Genomic DNA, 16,614 nt, shown 5'->3' with positions numbered 1-16,614 from the left:
TTGTCTTGGGGTTTACATTTCGTCAGATTTTCCTTGTGATATACAGTAATTCTCCTCTATTAGAATAAATCTGAGGCTTCTTTACAGCAGGTGTAATAATGTGGCAGATCTCTGCTCGGGCTAGATGAGTGCTGAGCTCTTAATGGCATACTCGTATAACCTCAGGGGTGCCGTGGTGACATAATTCATGATGCATACATTCCCACGGACTGTCTAATCCTAATTAATTCATAGTAATTCTCATGTGTGCAAGTCCAGGACACAAATCTGTTTTCCCAGCTTCAATATTGAATGCAGCAAATAATAAAATTCATAAAAAGACAATTTTACAGTAACTTTTATACTTGAAACCTAGTTATCATTTCAAAGAGGTTGTCTACTTTTTATTTTATTTTTTTATTCCATATGCATGCTTCATTAAAAATAATAAAATCAGTGATACCTACCCTCTGCTGCTCCAGCACTTCTTCTCCGACCCTGCCTCTGGTACTTGTTGAAATGCCTGCAGCACGTTACCGTGCAGCCGATCACTGGACTCTGTGGTCTCTTGCCATTTACCTGGACATTGTCTCTGAGCCCAGTGATTGGCTGCAGTGGTCACATGCCTGTGAGGCAGGGTCACAGAGGAAGTGCTGGAGCAGCAGGGCTTAGTAAGGCTGATTCTGTTTTTCGTAAGGTTTACACAGTTAAAAATAATGATAATAGTAGAAACTCCATTTAATTTGCACCTTTTATGCACTTTTTATTAATGCCATGCTGTTATGGCAGTTTTGTGTCCCATACATACACATGAATGTAGAACCAGGTGCTGGGGTCGGCTTGTTCTGTAGATGCTTGGGGGGTACCAGGTGCCTGACCCCCAGCAGTCTCATTATGACATGTGGTATATTTCCTTCATTGGTGGAGTATTTTATTGCTGCCTCTCAGTATGGCAGCAGTGAATGTGCTGTGAATTGGAATGGTGTTGATTGCAATCTGCTAATTAATCTTAGCGCTTACACTATAACACTGACAACTAATTTCTGGCGTTGGCAGATGCTGACTTCACACTTTACTTTATGGCCTACATAAAACATTGTGAATGTAGCCAATATTTTGTATTTATTTTTTTAGTTTTGTGATACATGAACTGATTAAATAGCATAGTTAAGTTTAGAAGTATCTGACGACCTGTGTGATTTATCACCGCATCCATTATTCTGTCTATCCACAACAAATTCCAAAATGGTGCACCATAATTGTAGTCATCTGTTAGAGCTTACATACTCACGACACATGAGGTATTCGCTCTTTAGGACCATAGCTCATGGGTGGGGACATTGCTAGTTTATTGGCAGAATCTGGAACTAAATTCTGACACATGGCTAGATGCACATTTGAAGAGACCCTGTAAGCATAGAATGACTGTTCAAACCAAGCACAGGCGCTTGGTGCATCATGATGGGGCCAGTCATTTAAGTGCATACTTGTTTTACCATCTATCTCTGCTCTTCTCTATAAAGCCAGAGCTGTCAATCAAAAAGGTAAGTGCACTTAAATGTTTCACCAAACCAAGGGTGCACCGACCGCCTGTACTTGGTTTGACAGCCATTCTGTGCTGTCAGACACCCTTTAAGCTAGGGGTGGAGAACCTCAGACCTGGGGACCACCTTGATGACCTTTTATCCGGCAGAGTTTGGGCCAGCAACCCATTAATTTCTTCTTGCTATGTGAGCATGCGCACGCTCTGTTCACTCCTGAGGCGCGTGCAATGAAAGATTACGTCCTGACACCAGTGCCAGCGTTCGGACATAAGTTGTGGGTAGAGTTGGCCCTCAGTTTGCACGGCCCCTGAAGGATGGCATAAATATCCACATGGCCTTTGGCAGAAAAGACTCCCCGCCCCTGCTTTAAGCATTCCTGTCCATCGAGCATACGTCCGTTTCTGCCGGATTACCCAACATGCTGGATTCCGAGTGGAATTTTGCCATAGCCCCGACAGAGCCCGATGCTTAAATGAAGCCATGTCTGGAATACCATCATAATCCAGATTTTTCAGGGATTCCGACCAATACCCTGATGTAGTGCTCTACAGAGAACATGGTTTTTATTGTGAACCTGCCCTAACCTGTGCTAGTACTGTGAGTTTCACATCTGTTCTGTTGGCTATTAAAATCTATAAGAGCCTTGACTTCTTGCCCATCAATGGACCTTCTCATCTCAGGGACTTCCGCCACCGTGGACCGTTGTCTGGCCTGTAGTCTGTTCTCAGGTGTAGAAAGCGTCAGTAGGTCTTTTGTCTAGAATTACACATTGTTTGCCCTGCACTGATTCCTAATACAGATGAAATGTTGGATTTTTTTGGGTTTCAGAGGCGCAGACAGCAGTATTCCCTGAAGAATATGTCCAATGTCCAATGTAAGCCTACGACACATACAATGTATAGGAATATAGTGGCATATACGTCCACCATTGACTCCTATTGAATAAAGGACATACACATTTTTGTTTTGTTAGTTTTTTTTTATGTAACCTTAGCTTTCCTATACAGTGTGAAAAAAACCATACTTGCACAAACAAGTCCATTGTCACTCTTGGCATGCACTGGGTGCACCTGGGCCTAGACGCATGTTAGATAACATGTCCGGTAATCCCAGTATATACTCCAAATGTGGCTCCTTTTCAGGGGAGATGAGCATTGTATCATCAGTGACTTTCTCCTCTCTTGAAGTCTTCCGAGCCATCCACTTGTATTTGGGCTCATGTAGACAGACCAATAATCTGGGAATGAGCACTACAAGGATCAGTGATTCCTGATGATATCAGCCCATCTATGGATGCCAGCAAACACCCAACAAACGAGCAAAGCCTTCTTTCATCGGATGAAATGATTTTTAAGCTTGCTTAGTTCTCCTTCTCGGCAGCATATCTGCTGTGTAAGCAGGTCATGTGCTGCCGATAATGCATCCTATGCACACAGAATGATAGTGCTAATGATTGGCATTTCGGTCGGCCAATCCAAACACTCCATTAAATGACCAGCGATCAGGATTCCGAGTGTCTCTGCCTCTCAATTATTAGCATAGGTAGCAAACATTAACAAAAATGTTGTCTATCCACTGGAAATGTATGACCTAAAATGTGACTCAGCCAAAGGGTTTTTCATAATATTGTACATTTTATTTCAATAATGCATAACATTAAAAGAGGAAATTTCCACCAGTGGAATAAAAGCAGCCGTAGGGTGTGGGATATGTAACTACATAGACAAGTTATAACGCCAGATAAAGTGACTGTGCAATAATGGATAGCGCTACAATTAGTATGTAGAGAGTGCCACAATAAAGCGTGTATAAAGAGCAATCGCATCACTAGAGATTTATTCATCAGTAACACAGCAGATCCACATATAGCAGGACAATAATAAAGCGCTACGGCATAGGGACAACAGGTAGGTGACGAGAGTTTACAAACCCCACACACTCGCACCCCCTGCCCAAGCGCGCGTTTCGCCTGAGCTTTGATGAGGGAATCATTCTATTTATAGGTAATTTATATCATATTATTATTATTATTTGTTTGGTTCACCTTTTACATCAAGAGCATGTAACTTGTCTATGTATTTCTATGTATCCCACGCCCCTGCTGTTTTTATTCCACTGGTGGAAACTTCCCCATTTAATATTGTTCACTATTGAAATAAAATGTACAATATTTAGAAAACACCTTTGGTTGTGTATCACCTTTTAGGTCTTATATTATGTCACATAGTTACATTGGCTGAAAAAAAGATTTTGATCCATCAAGTTCAATCTTTCTCCACCAGTTATACATTCACCATCCCTAGATAATTTATAACCCACATCATTTGTTGTGAGGAAATCATCCAGCCCTTGTATAAAAGCTGTTAGTGTCGGCCATTACTACCTGGTCATTTGGAAGGAATAAGTCATGTACCAGACCCTTGAATTGACCACACATATATTTATACATATAAAAGAGCTCTCTAAGGCCACAGTGACACGTTCAGTATTTTACATCAATATTTAGAAGCCAAAATCAGGAGTGGGACAAAGCTGAGAAGTATAATAGAAACCCGGGCTGTGGAGTCGGTAAGCCAAACCTCCGACTCCTCAATCTCCACGACTCCGACTCCAACAAAATGGTCTCCTACTGCAAATCCACGACTCCAACTCCATAGCCCTGATAGAAACACGTCACCACTTCTGTATTTATCACCCACTCCTGATTTTGGCTTACAAATACTGATGTAAAATACTGAACGTGTGAACATTGCTTAAGACATTTTTTTTGCTAAGCTAAACAGACCCAACTTTTACAACCTCGTCATAGGACAGGCCTTCCATCCCTTGTAGTAATCTAGTTCCCCACCTTTGAACTGACTTCCATATCATAGATGTGACCTATATAAAGGGGTAACAATATTTTGGGAGTGCAGGATTTTATCTGTTTTTATACACCCTAAAATCTTGTTTGCTTTTGCGGCCTCTGCCTGACATTGAGTGCTGCTGCTCAGCTTACTTGTAACCGGAGTTCCCAAGTCCTTCTCCTGATCTGTAGTCTGAGTATACTCCATTTTAATGTATTTACTTCAATAGGATTACTCCGTCCTAGGTGCATTACTCTACATTTATCTACCGTATATTAAACCTCCGATTGCTTTGTAATATCGCACCCGTTGGCTATCCTGCAGCAGCTTGCCAGCAGGTGGATTGCACTTCTTTTTGTTGATATATTGGAAATTCTGCATTGATTTCTGGCAGAATAGATTTCCATTAATACTTGTGATTTAGTACCTTGGATCTATTGCTATTGTTTAAACTATCCACTACTGATTGCGATTCTAACCTCCATCTATGTATATTCTGTCTATGGTCACATTTCTGGTTTGCTGTGTTCCTGGCTTTCAGAATCCTCTAGAACAATGACTTTGTTGTCTTGTCCCCCACAGGCGATTGTTGATACACCAACAAGCCCAGTAACAAGTGGCCTTCCTCTTTTCTTTGTCATCACAGTTACTGCTATTAAACAGGTAAGAGGCCTGAAACAGCCAGACATTAGAAACCGAAAACCCAGTAACATATTGAGAAATGGGACCCTGCACCACAAGGTGCCAAATAGTCACATTTAAACAACAAACCACTCCAAAGCATGGAGAAAAATGCGGAGTATGATGGTTTAGCAATTTGTATTTTTACTCCTAATCATTTAAGCCATAAATAGTCACATAGCATAAAATGTAGAATATAAAAGAACATACAGAGAGACACAAAGCACAATTCCAATCCCAGCGTGCGTTTCGTGTGGATACTTTCCCTGCTTTCCCACCTCTTGAGAAAGCAGGCAGGGGCTGACTGGCAAATTTTAGCCTGGGGGCAAGTACACAGCAGTGGCCCATGAGTAGCGGCCCATCCTTAAAGGGGTTGTCGGATCTTAAAGGGCACCTGTCACCCCGAAAATCGCGGGTGAGGTAAGCCCACCGGCATCAGGGGCTTATCTACAGCATTCTGTAATGCTGTAGATAAGCCCCCGATGTTACCTGAAAAAGGAGAAAAAGACGTTATATTATACTCACCCAGGGGCGGTCCCGCTGCTGGTCAGGTCAGATGGGCGTCTCCGGTCCGCTGCGGCGCCTCCTATCTTCTTTCCATGACGTCCTCTTCTGATCTTCAGCCACGGCTCCGGCGCAGGCGTACTTTGCTCTGCCCTGTTGAGGGCAGACAAAGTACTGCAGTGCGCAGGCGCCGAGCCTCTGACCTTTCCGGCGCCTGCGCACTGCAGTACTATCCTCTGCCCTCAACAGGGCAGAGCAAAGTACGCCTGCGCTGGAGCCGTGGCTGAAGATCAGAAGAGGACGTCATGGAAAGAAGATGGGAGGCGCCGCAGCGGACCGGAGACGCCCATCCGACCTGACCAGCAGCGGGACCGCCCCTGGGTAAGTATAATCTAACGTCTTTTTCTCCTTTTTCAGGTAACATCGGGGGCTTATCTACAGCATTACAGAATGCTGCAGATAAGCCCCTGATGCCGGTGGGCTTACCTCACCCGCGAATTTCGGGGTGACAGGTTCCCTTTAAGCTACATGTCTACAGACACTATGTGTGAATCCTCACATCGTGCGCACTATGCTCTGTGAGGATTCTCCGGTGCCTGTGCCGGGAACAGGTTGTCCTGTGACGGCAAACATGCGAGAGATATATATAACACACACACGCACAGTCCCAATGTATAATTGACACACGCACAGCCCCACTGTATATATAGTGCACACACGCAAAATCCCACTGTATAATCACACACACACACACACACACACAGGGCCGGACAGGGACAAAAAAGCAGCCCTGCCACAAAAAACCCCACCAGTCCACATACTCAAACACTCCCCACCCCCAATCAGTGAATTTTGCTATACTTTGTCTTGCCCTTCAACACTCCTCTTAAAGGCGTTATTTGAAGAGCCACATGTGAATGGCGCCGAAGTGCGCATGATCGACCACAGGTCCATTTACATGGTGCTCTTTAGCCACGTAGCATATTGCCCAGCCACGTAGTTCATGTAGTATATTGCCCAGCTACGCACAGAGCCACGTAGTATACAGCACAGAGCCACGTAGTATACAGCACAGAGCCACGTAGTATACAGCACAGAGCCACATAGTATACTGCCCAGCCACGTAACTGGGCAGTATACTACGTGGCTCTGTGCTGTATACTACGTGGCTGGGCAATATACTACGTGGCTGGGCAATATACTACGTGGCTGGGCAGTATGCCCAGTTAGGTAGTATACAGCACAATCACGTAGTATATTGGCCAGTCACGTAGTATGCACCATATCCCTGTTAAAAAAAAAGAATTAAAATAAAAAATAGTTACATACTCACCTCCTGGAGCCTCCGGATCGAAGCGTCCGTTCCCCGATGTTTGGCGCGCGGTCCGGTCTGAAGATTGCATTGCGGTCTCGCGAGAACGTACGTCATCATCTCGCGAGACCGCAATGCATGCAGCGGTCACCGGGACATCGTGCGGAGCGGAAAAGGCTGGTTCCTGATCCGGGGGGGTCACCGGAGGGTGAGTATGTAACTATTTTTTATTTTTTTATTATTTTTAACATTAGATATTTTTACTATTCATGCTGCATAGGCAGCAGTAACGGATGGCGTTATGCCGCGGGTAACGCACTCCGTTACCGCCGCTATTAACCCTGTGTGTCCCCAAGTTTTTACTATTGACGCTGCCTATGCGGCATTAATAGTAAAAAATGTAATGTTAAAAATAATAATAAAAAAAACCTGCTATACTCACCCTCCGTAGTCGCTCGCGCCGGCCGCCTTCTTCCGTTGCAGGTTCCGGTGGCAAAGATGGTATGGGAGAAGGACCTGCCATGACGTCACGGTCATGTGACCGCGACGTCATCACAGGTCCTGCGCTCATACCAACCCTGGGACCGGAAGCTGCCGTGGACTACAAGGGGCCCTCGGAAAGGTGAGTATATGTTTATTTTTTAACCTGTGACAAACTGCCTGGGTAATATACTACGTCACTGAGCAACATACTACGCGGCTCTGTGCTGTATACTACGTGGCTGGGCAATATACTACGCGGCTCTGTGCTGTATACTACGTGGCTTGGCAATATACTACGTGGACATGCATATTCTAGAATACCCGATGAGTTAGAATCGGGCCACCATCTAGTGTGTGTGTGTGTGTGTGTGTGTGTGTGTATATACATAGATATATACTGCGACTATACACAGCAGTGTCGCCTATATAACGTATATGCAGTAGTCTACATATTATACAGGTGATACTGCAAATGTTGGATACACATTATATAGGCGATACTGCTACTGCTGTATATGATAGTATCACCTATATAGTGTATATACAGCAGTCTATATACATTATATAGGCAATACTGCTACTGGTGTGTATATACATTATATGTAGGTGATACTGCTGTGTATATATGTACGTGTGTGTATATATACACACACACACACACACACACACACACACACACACACACACACACACCAGTATCGCCTATATAACGATATACAGTATATACACAGCAGTATCACCTATATAATGTATATACACATCAGTAGCAGTATTGCCTATATATAGACTGCTGTATATACATTATATAGGTGATATTGTGATTATATACAGCAGTAGCAGCCAGTATCACCTATATAATGTATATATAGCAGTCTGTATCTTATATATTTGGGCAATACTGCTACTGATGTGTATATACGTTATATAGGTGATACTGCTGTGTATACAGTGGTGTGATATATACACACACACACACACACCCCAGTGTCACCTATATAAGGTATATACGCATCAGTAGCAGAGTGTCACCTATATAACATATAGACTGCTATACGTACATTACATAGGTGGTATAGTGATTATATACAGCAGTATCACCTATATAATGTATATATAGCAGTCTATACACATTATATAGGTGCAACTGCTGTATATAATCACTGTACCACCTATATAATTTACGTATAGCAGTCTATATGTTATATAGGCAATACTGCTACTGATGTATATGTTATATAGATGATACTGCTGTTGTGTATACATGTACATATATATATATATACACACATAAACACACCCCACAGTGTCACCTATATAAGGTATATATGCATCAGTAGCTGTCACCTATATAAGATATAGATTGCTATATATACATTATATAGGTAGTATAGTGATTATACACAGCAGTATCACCTATATAATGTATATATAGCAGTCTATACACATTATATAGGTGCAACTGCTGTATATACATAAAAAAAATTCATCTTGGGACTCACCCAGGTCTCTGGTGAGGTCGGGAGGATGAAGGGCTGAGGTGGGACGGGTCCTGTCCAGCGTGACAGCGTCGGCGGTGAAGAGGATCCCAGGCATTGGTGAGCAGTTTTCTCTGACGCTGGTGCAGGCCGGCCAGCGTCAGACACACACAGTCAGGTGGAGGCGCCGGACATTTCAAATCTTTCAATGCGCGCGCGTGGTCTGACCTCCTGCGTGCCCGCGCTGGCACAGGCAGCAGACGAGCGCGCGCAGGACCTAGGAATGCGGCCGTGCTCGTGCACTAGCACGGCCGCCGCGGCGCTTCTCAGCGCCGGCAATGCGCGTGCACACACAGGACCTGACTTTACAAGATTTAAAGGGCCGGCTGGCGGAATGCGCTACGTATTAAAATCGCTGCCGGTCCTCCAGCGGCCCTGTCCAGCTGCTCAGGCACCGGCCCAGGGGGCATATGCATTCCTGCCACCCGGCCCAGTCCGCCCCTGAAAGCAGGGAAAATATCCGCGCAAAACGCGCGTTGGGGTTGGAATCACCCAGTTTTGTGCACTGCACTCTCCTATAGGGTAAAATGATCTGCGAATTTTGTTTTATTATACATGTTGCTCTTTGAAATGCAGCACTGGGCATAGTCAATATAATTAATTGGTCAACATTACGGTACTATAAGGCTTCTTTCACATTTCCATTGGTACACGGCCGTCGCTAAGCGTCGGCGCGACGTACCGATGGGCGTTGTTAAACATTCGGCACAACGTGGGCAGCGGATGCACTTATTCAATGCATTCGCTGCCCATTCTAAAGTCTCGGGGAGGAGCTAGAGATCTGAGAAAGTGCAGGATGCGATGTACGAAAAAACGTTCCCTAGAACGTTTGTTTATGCCGACGGTCTGCCAAAACATGACGAATCCAGTGCACGACGGACCGTCGGCAATACAAGTCTATGGGAAAAAAAAAAAAACGCATCCTGCGGGCACATTTGCAGGATGCGTTTTTTCCACAAAACGACGCATTGTGACAGATCAATAAAGACGGAAGTGTGATAGTAGCCTTTCCTAGCCATTTGAGGATCTTACACTGACTTGTGCTGCAATCTATTCACTCTTATTACTCTACAATGGTCGACTCATGCTTACTATTTGTATATATCTAACCCTATTGGAGTTAATTGACTAATAGTATTTTGTGTCTCTTCATGTCCTATTGTATCCTACGTTTTACACTATGTCACTATTTATGGCTTAAATGATTATAAATAATAATACAAATTGCTAAACCATTATACTCTGCATTGTTCTAGTGCTTTGCACAGCCAGACATTGCAGCGGCAAAAATGTGTTCATTGACGGTGCCAGATGCACAATGTTAATTGACCCCGGGCCAGCAACATGCTTGGTGGTCATTTAATAAGCCGCTTGACACAGGCCAGCCGTGCTTTAGACGGGCATTGGATCATCTGTGAGAGATGGTTTAGTGGCTGCTGCATTGTTTTCAGTAGTGCTTGTTTTCAGTTCAGCAGTTGTTTACACAGGACAATGTGCTGCCGAGAACGATTATCTTTTGTGCTTTCCCAGAAATGACTGGTCACAAAAAATTTTCAGAGTAAATTGACCATACTTGTACAGGACTTTTATAATGATTAATCCAGAAAGGCATGCAGGAGATTAAATAGTGAACATCTAACCACAGAAGCAAGGCGTCCCAAATGCTGAGGAGACTTTCATTTTTAAAAGCCACATAAAGCTGGAATCGCATGCCATTTTAGGAGTGTTTTATTGGCTAAAGCCCCAGCGGTTTCCTAAGTAATGAGATAAGTAAAAAGGACGGGCTTATACTTCTCCATGTCTTGCTTTGACTCAAATTTCAGTATAATCTGCCCCCTCCCCACCCAAAAAAAAATGCGTGTGCGATTCCAGCGTAAAGCTTGTAGTCTTTCTCCATACTCTGTCCTTGATGATTTGTGATGTTAGTTGGTGAGAATATACTGTATTGTTTGCATTAGGGCTATGAAGACTGGCTACGCCATCGGGCAGACAATGAAGTCAATAAGAGCACGGTGTACATCATTGAAAACTCCAAGCGGGTCAAGAAGGAGAGCGAGAAGATCAAGGTATTCAACATGTCTGATTGCTGTACGGTTAGACCAGGCAGGGAATAAGTTATCGGGAAAATACCTATTGATTAAAGTTTTATTTTTGATGTCCTGCTAGATAATATTTCCCCTAAATGGGTTAAAAAAGGAAATGAATACAACTTGCTGCTTTAGTTTGATGCTATAGTAGCAGACCAGGCAAAAATGAGCATGTCCACTATTGATCTGGAAGCAAGTTACCATCACTGGGAACAGACAACTCCTTGCCTTGACGAAGACCAACTAGAGGGTGCTGTGATTTCGGAGGATGACGCTGCAGCTAAAGTGATTTTTCTTTTTTTTCGGTACATAACTGAAGACTGGCTTTACTTAGGGTTTTCCCATAAACAATACGTATCACCTAATTGCAGGATAAACTATACATTTCTGATTATTTGCATTTGGCTGCTGAGATCCCCACTGACTCTCAGATTGGTTCATTAAAGGGGTTGTCTGACCTCAGGCTACTCTGTTGTGTGCACTCTTCTCTGCAAGAATTCTCCAGTGCTGGGAGCGGACAGTCATGTGACCTCGACTATGCCATTTGCATACTTCCAGCCACATTCAGACTAGACGTGTTCTTCTTCGCTCAAGATACCTGCCTTCAATTAGGACACACACGACTGGTCAGCACGACTGCTTGTGTGCAAATCACATACTTGCGGTCACGCGTTCACCTGCTCTCGGCATCGGAGAATCCTCACAGGGCGCAGTGCACACGCTTGGAGGATTCGCAAGTCTGCAGTTCCCCTAAGGCCGGACAATCCCATTAGCTGAGTATAGGTCCCATAGACATTACAGGGAGCAGTGGTCACACATGCTCGGCAGCATTGTGCTTGCACACTAAATTGTGAGACCCCCATTCTTGGTCTTAGCCGGGTCCTGTTTGTCGGTTATAAAAGTTTTTTTATGGGACAACCCTATCAAGAGGTTTCGCTTCTGAAATGTTATTAATTCATTCCATTAGTAATTTGTTGGAAAAAAAATTCCCACCAGTTACTTGTGGAATCCATCAACAAAGAGGCGTGCAGATGAAAATATACATTTTGGGAAGAGCATCAGGTGTAACGGCTATCTAGATGCATCAGTAAGACTGGCCATAACCATGAGCGCGACGTCAGCCGGATATATAGCCGTCTGTCCCCACTTACACGAGTGTTTGGCTGGCCGAGTGCTCATGTGCTTATACTGGGAGAAGAGAACGCTACAGGCGGAGACTAAAAGGATCGGGCATTAATTCCATCAAGCTGATCCATCTCTCCCCGAGCATCACCGGTTAGGAGGCCCTATACATCAGATGGTTGGAGGGTTCTGCCAAATATGATCTCATGTACAGTACAGCCAAAAGTTTGGACACACCTTCTCATTTAAAGATTTTTCTGTATTTTCATGACTATGAAAATTGTACATTCACACTGAAGGCATCAAAACTATGAATTAACACATGTGGAATTATATACTTAACAAAAAAGTGTGAAACAACTGAAATCATGTTTTAGATTCTAGGTTCTACAAAGTAGCCACCTTTTGCTTTGATGACTGCTTTGCACTCTCTTGGCATTCTCTTGATGAGCTTCAAGAGGTAGTCAGCGGGAATGGTTTTCACTTCACAGGTGTGCCCTGTCAGGTTTAATAAGTGGGATTTCTTGCCTTATAAATGGGGTTGGGACCATCATTTGTGTTGTGCAGAAGTCTGGTGGATACACAGCTGATAGTCCTACTGATAGACTGTTAGAATTATGGCAAGAAAAAAGCAGCAAAATAAAGAAAAACGAGTGGCCATCATCACTATAAGAATTGAAGGTCAGTCAGTCCGAAAAATTGGAAAAACTTTGAAAGTGTCCCCAAGTGCAGTGGCAAAAACCATCAAGCGCTACAAAGAAACTGTCTCACATGAGGACCACCCCAGGAAAGGAAGACCAAGAGTCACCTCTGCTTCTGAGGATAAGTTTATCCGAGTCACCAGCCTCAGAAATCGCAGGTTAACAGCAGCTCAGATTAGAGACCAGGTCAATGCCACACAAAGTTCTAGCAGCAGACCCATCTCTACAACAACTGTTAAGAGGAGACTTTGTGCAGCAGGCCTTCATGGTAAAATAGCTGCTAGGAAACCACTGCTAAGGACAGGCAACAAGCAGAAGAGACTTGTTTGGGCTAAAGAACACAAGGAATGGACATTAGACCAGTGGAAATCTGTGCTTTGGTCTGATGAGTCCAAATTTGAGATCTTTGGTTCCAACCACACCGTGTCTTTGTGCAGTGCAGAAAAGGTGAATGGATTGACTTTTACATGCCTGGTTCCCACCGTGAAGCATGGAGGAGGAGGTGTGATGGTGTGGGGGTGCTTTGTAGGTAACACTGTTGGGGAGTTATTGAAAATTGAAGGCATACTGAACCAGCATGGCTACCACAGCATCTTGCAGCGGCATGCTATTCCATCCGGTTTGCGTTTAGTTGGACCATCATTTATTTTTCAACAAGGCAATGACCCCAAACACACCTCCAGGCTGTGTAAGGGTTATTTGATCAAGAAGGATAGTGATGGGGTGCTATGCCAGATGACCTGGCCTCCACAGTCACCAGACCTGAACCCAATCGAGATGGTTTGGGGTGAGCTGGACCACAGAGTGAAGGCAAAAGGGGTAAAAAGTGCTAAGCATCTCTGGGAACTTCTTCCAGATTGTTGGAAGAACATTTCCGGTGACTACCTCTTGAAGCTCATCAAGAGAATGCCAAGAGTGTGCAAAGTAGTTATCAAAGCAAAAGGTGGCAACTTTGAAGAACCTAGAATATAAGGCATAATTTCAGTTGTTTCACACTTTTTTGTTAAGTATATAATTCCACATGTGTTAATTTCATAGTTTTGATGCCTTCAGTGTGAATGTACAATTTTCACAGTCATGAAAATACAGAAAAATCTTTAAATGAGTAGGTGTGTCCAAACTTTTGGTCTGCACTGTATATGGAGGCTTCGGTCTGTTAATTGGTTGAGAGGTGACTGGTGAGGATTTTTTTTTATTCTCTGCTCCTGTGAAATATCATCTCTAGCTTTATTCCCGTCTGTGTATGTGGACCCCAAGCTTTACATCTGGACGGTAGCTTATGGCTATACAGATATATTCTGGATCGGTGATCAGCAGCATGCGGCACTCCAGCTCTTCACAATACAACTCCCTACATGCACAGTCTGCTTCTGGCGAGGAATGCTGGCAGTTGTAGTTCAACATCAGCTGGAGCGCCGCAGGTTGCTGATCTCTGATTTAGATGCTCCTGTTTTATCTTCTGTCCTTCTTAAAATGTAGAACACTTTGATGTTAAAATAGAACTGAAAATCTCACAGATGAGTTATTGCTGTAGAATGTGTATTTTTAGTTTGCCCTTTGTTTAATAATGTATTTCAGGATCATATATTATTCAGCGGTGATCACAATTCCTCTGCTCCGAGCAGAACTGGATGTAAAATTCTGAATTGGCAATTTTCTGCCGTCAGAATCCCAACGTCAGTTTTGCTTTGGGGATGCAAGTTTTCCTTAACCTGAGATTCACATTTTTTTTTCTTGCCCCTTATGACATATTAAACAAAGATTACACTGAATAAAATATGTTTAGGTGTAATAAAGATCTTTTATGTAGGCAATACTTGAGCGTTTAAAGGGCTGAAAAGTAGACTTCATAAAATGTCTTGGTTGCTGGGGCCTTGAAGATAATTCCTAATTCAACCCATTATTCACCCATGAGTATGTCCTTGGGCGTGAGCTAGAGAGGTTATCCAACTACTCTCACTTCCCTATAAGAAAGGTGGAGGTGCTAATGACATGGTGTCCATTGGCCACTTACCAAGTATTGACAGGTATCTTCTAAGGATAGGTACCAACCAGCCCGACAAGTGGCCGACAGATGCCACATGCATAGCTCCTCCTGACGGGGAATTAATATTTTCTAACATACGGGAGAGCCTGGGTGAACATTTTTATGGCTATTCCTGGAAATTTTCAGAATCTGATTATTTATATGCTGACTTGAAGGGACAACCCCATGCAGCCTTCAGAGACGTACATAACTGCACACACGAGTGGACCCATATTTTAGGGACTCGCTTCTGAAGTGGGTCAGGGTAGGAGTGCAATTTTTTATTTTTTTTTTGTATTTTCTATGAAAAAAGTGTTTCTTTATTTCTTTTAAAGGTTGGTGACATAGTTGAAGTGATGGACAACGAGACCTTCCCATGTGACCTCATCCTTCTGTCCTCCAGCTGTGGAGATGGCACCTGTACAGTTACTACAGCGAGTCTGGACGGAGAGTCTAACTTCAAGGTACGGTTACGGCAGAGAGGTTGCGGCCAGTGGTGGAGCAGTGTACTCGGCTATAGAGAATGCATGGTTGGCCTCCATGCCATTCAGATGTGATTCTTTAGAACCCAGTGTTCAGGATCACTCAGGATACCAGCAATTGGGCCCACGGTGATTGTGAAGTTATCCTATGGATAGGTAATAACTTCAAACCTTGATACAAACCCTTTAAAGAGGACCTGTCACTTGTTAAAAACAAAACCATTAAAGACCTTGTCCCTGATATCCCCTAATTCTGTTGCACTTTTCTGTTCTGTGCTGTGTCACTTCATTGCAGAGGTATTCAAACTTGTTACTTTTGAAGCACGATATGTGAAATCTCTGGTTGTAGATCAACTGTGTGTTTCTTCAGCGTTTTCTCTGGGGCGTAGCACTTTCATCCCTCCTTCTCAGATGCTGTCAATCACACCTAACAGCTTTTGAGACTATTGGATCAGCTGCTATTAGCAGTGTCTGTGAGGGAGAGGTGAAAGCGCGTACCTAAGAGAGGACTGAGGAAAACTCCCCAAGAAAAGCCTACAAGCAGAGATTTCACATACTGCGCTCCAGAGCAATAGACTGAATATCTCTACACTGCAGTGATGCATGGCAAAATGGAAAAAAGCAGTAAAATTTGGGTTTGGGGGGAGGTAGGGGATTTTTGCAAGGTATTTAGCACAGTTTTTTGAGGGTCAACGTATTAATCAAATTGAATTCTGCTGTCCATCTGAAAGCATTGCCTAAGCCCTTACATTCAACAACATTATTTTCTTCTATCCATTGAGTAATCTGTTAATTAAAGCCAATAAATTAATAATATATGTATGTCAATAAGAAATTAATAATGTGACCTGTAGCTATATTACCATACAAGTGACAGATGTCGTGTCCGTACGTCTGTGATGAAGCTGAATACTGCAATGCTTCTTCCTCTTTTGAGAGCAAATAAGCAATGTCTTACCGGAGGCTCCGCACTAAACACCTTTCCAAAATGTTTTATTAAAAGGTCAGCGAGTTACCAAGCGACCAGGTTGTGTCCACTTCATCAGCTCCGCAGCGCGCTCATCTCTCTGCAGAGCGGAACATTGCAGCTCTCCGTGGCAGCCACCTGAATAATGATGGCACATTGGGTAAAAAAAAAATCTTGGCAACGAAAATAATGTGGATCCGCAGCCGGCTCTATATATAGCAGGGAAGCCGAGCGCTCGGGTTTAGCAGTGTTTCCATCATTGACGGGACTGCTGATAATTAAGTGAGACCAGTCCTATAAATAGTCTCCAAAGTCCAATATATTGTATTTCTGGGGGAAAAAAGC

The 16,614-nt window shown here is 43.5% G+C and overlaps 1 protein-coding gene across 4 annotated transcripts in view; it reads left to right on the top strand.

The window, feature by feature from the left end:
• ATP11C (ATPase phospholipid transporting 11C) overlaps window positions 1-16,614 on the top strand; it is a 192,471-nt gene that overhangs the window by 96,508 nt on the left and 79,349 nt on the right. For all 4 annotated transcript variants that reach the window (XM_069747029.1, XM_069747030.1, XM_069747032.1 and 1 more), the window contains exons 4-6: window positions 4,952-5,032; window positions 10,843-10,950; window positions 15,156-15,284. In XM_069747029.1, the coding sequence (XP_069603130.1) occupies window positions 4,952-5,032; window positions 10,843-10,950; window positions 15,156-15,284 (318 nt within the window). The remainder of the gene's footprint in view (window positions 1-4,951; window positions 5,033-10,842; window positions 10,951-15,155; window positions 15,285-16,614) is intronic.

Source organism: Ranitomeya imitator, chromosome 2 (assembly GCF_032444005.1).
Source record: "Ranitomeya imitator isolate aRanImi1 chromosome 2, aRanImi1.pri, whole genome shotgun sequence".
Classification (NCBI taxonomy): domain Eukaryota; kingdom Metazoa; phylum Chordata; class Amphibia; order Anura; family Dendrobatidae; genus Ranitomeya; species Ranitomeya imitator.
Note: the sequence above shows the minus strand (reverse complement) of the source record. Positions and strands in the feature narration are given on the sequence as shown.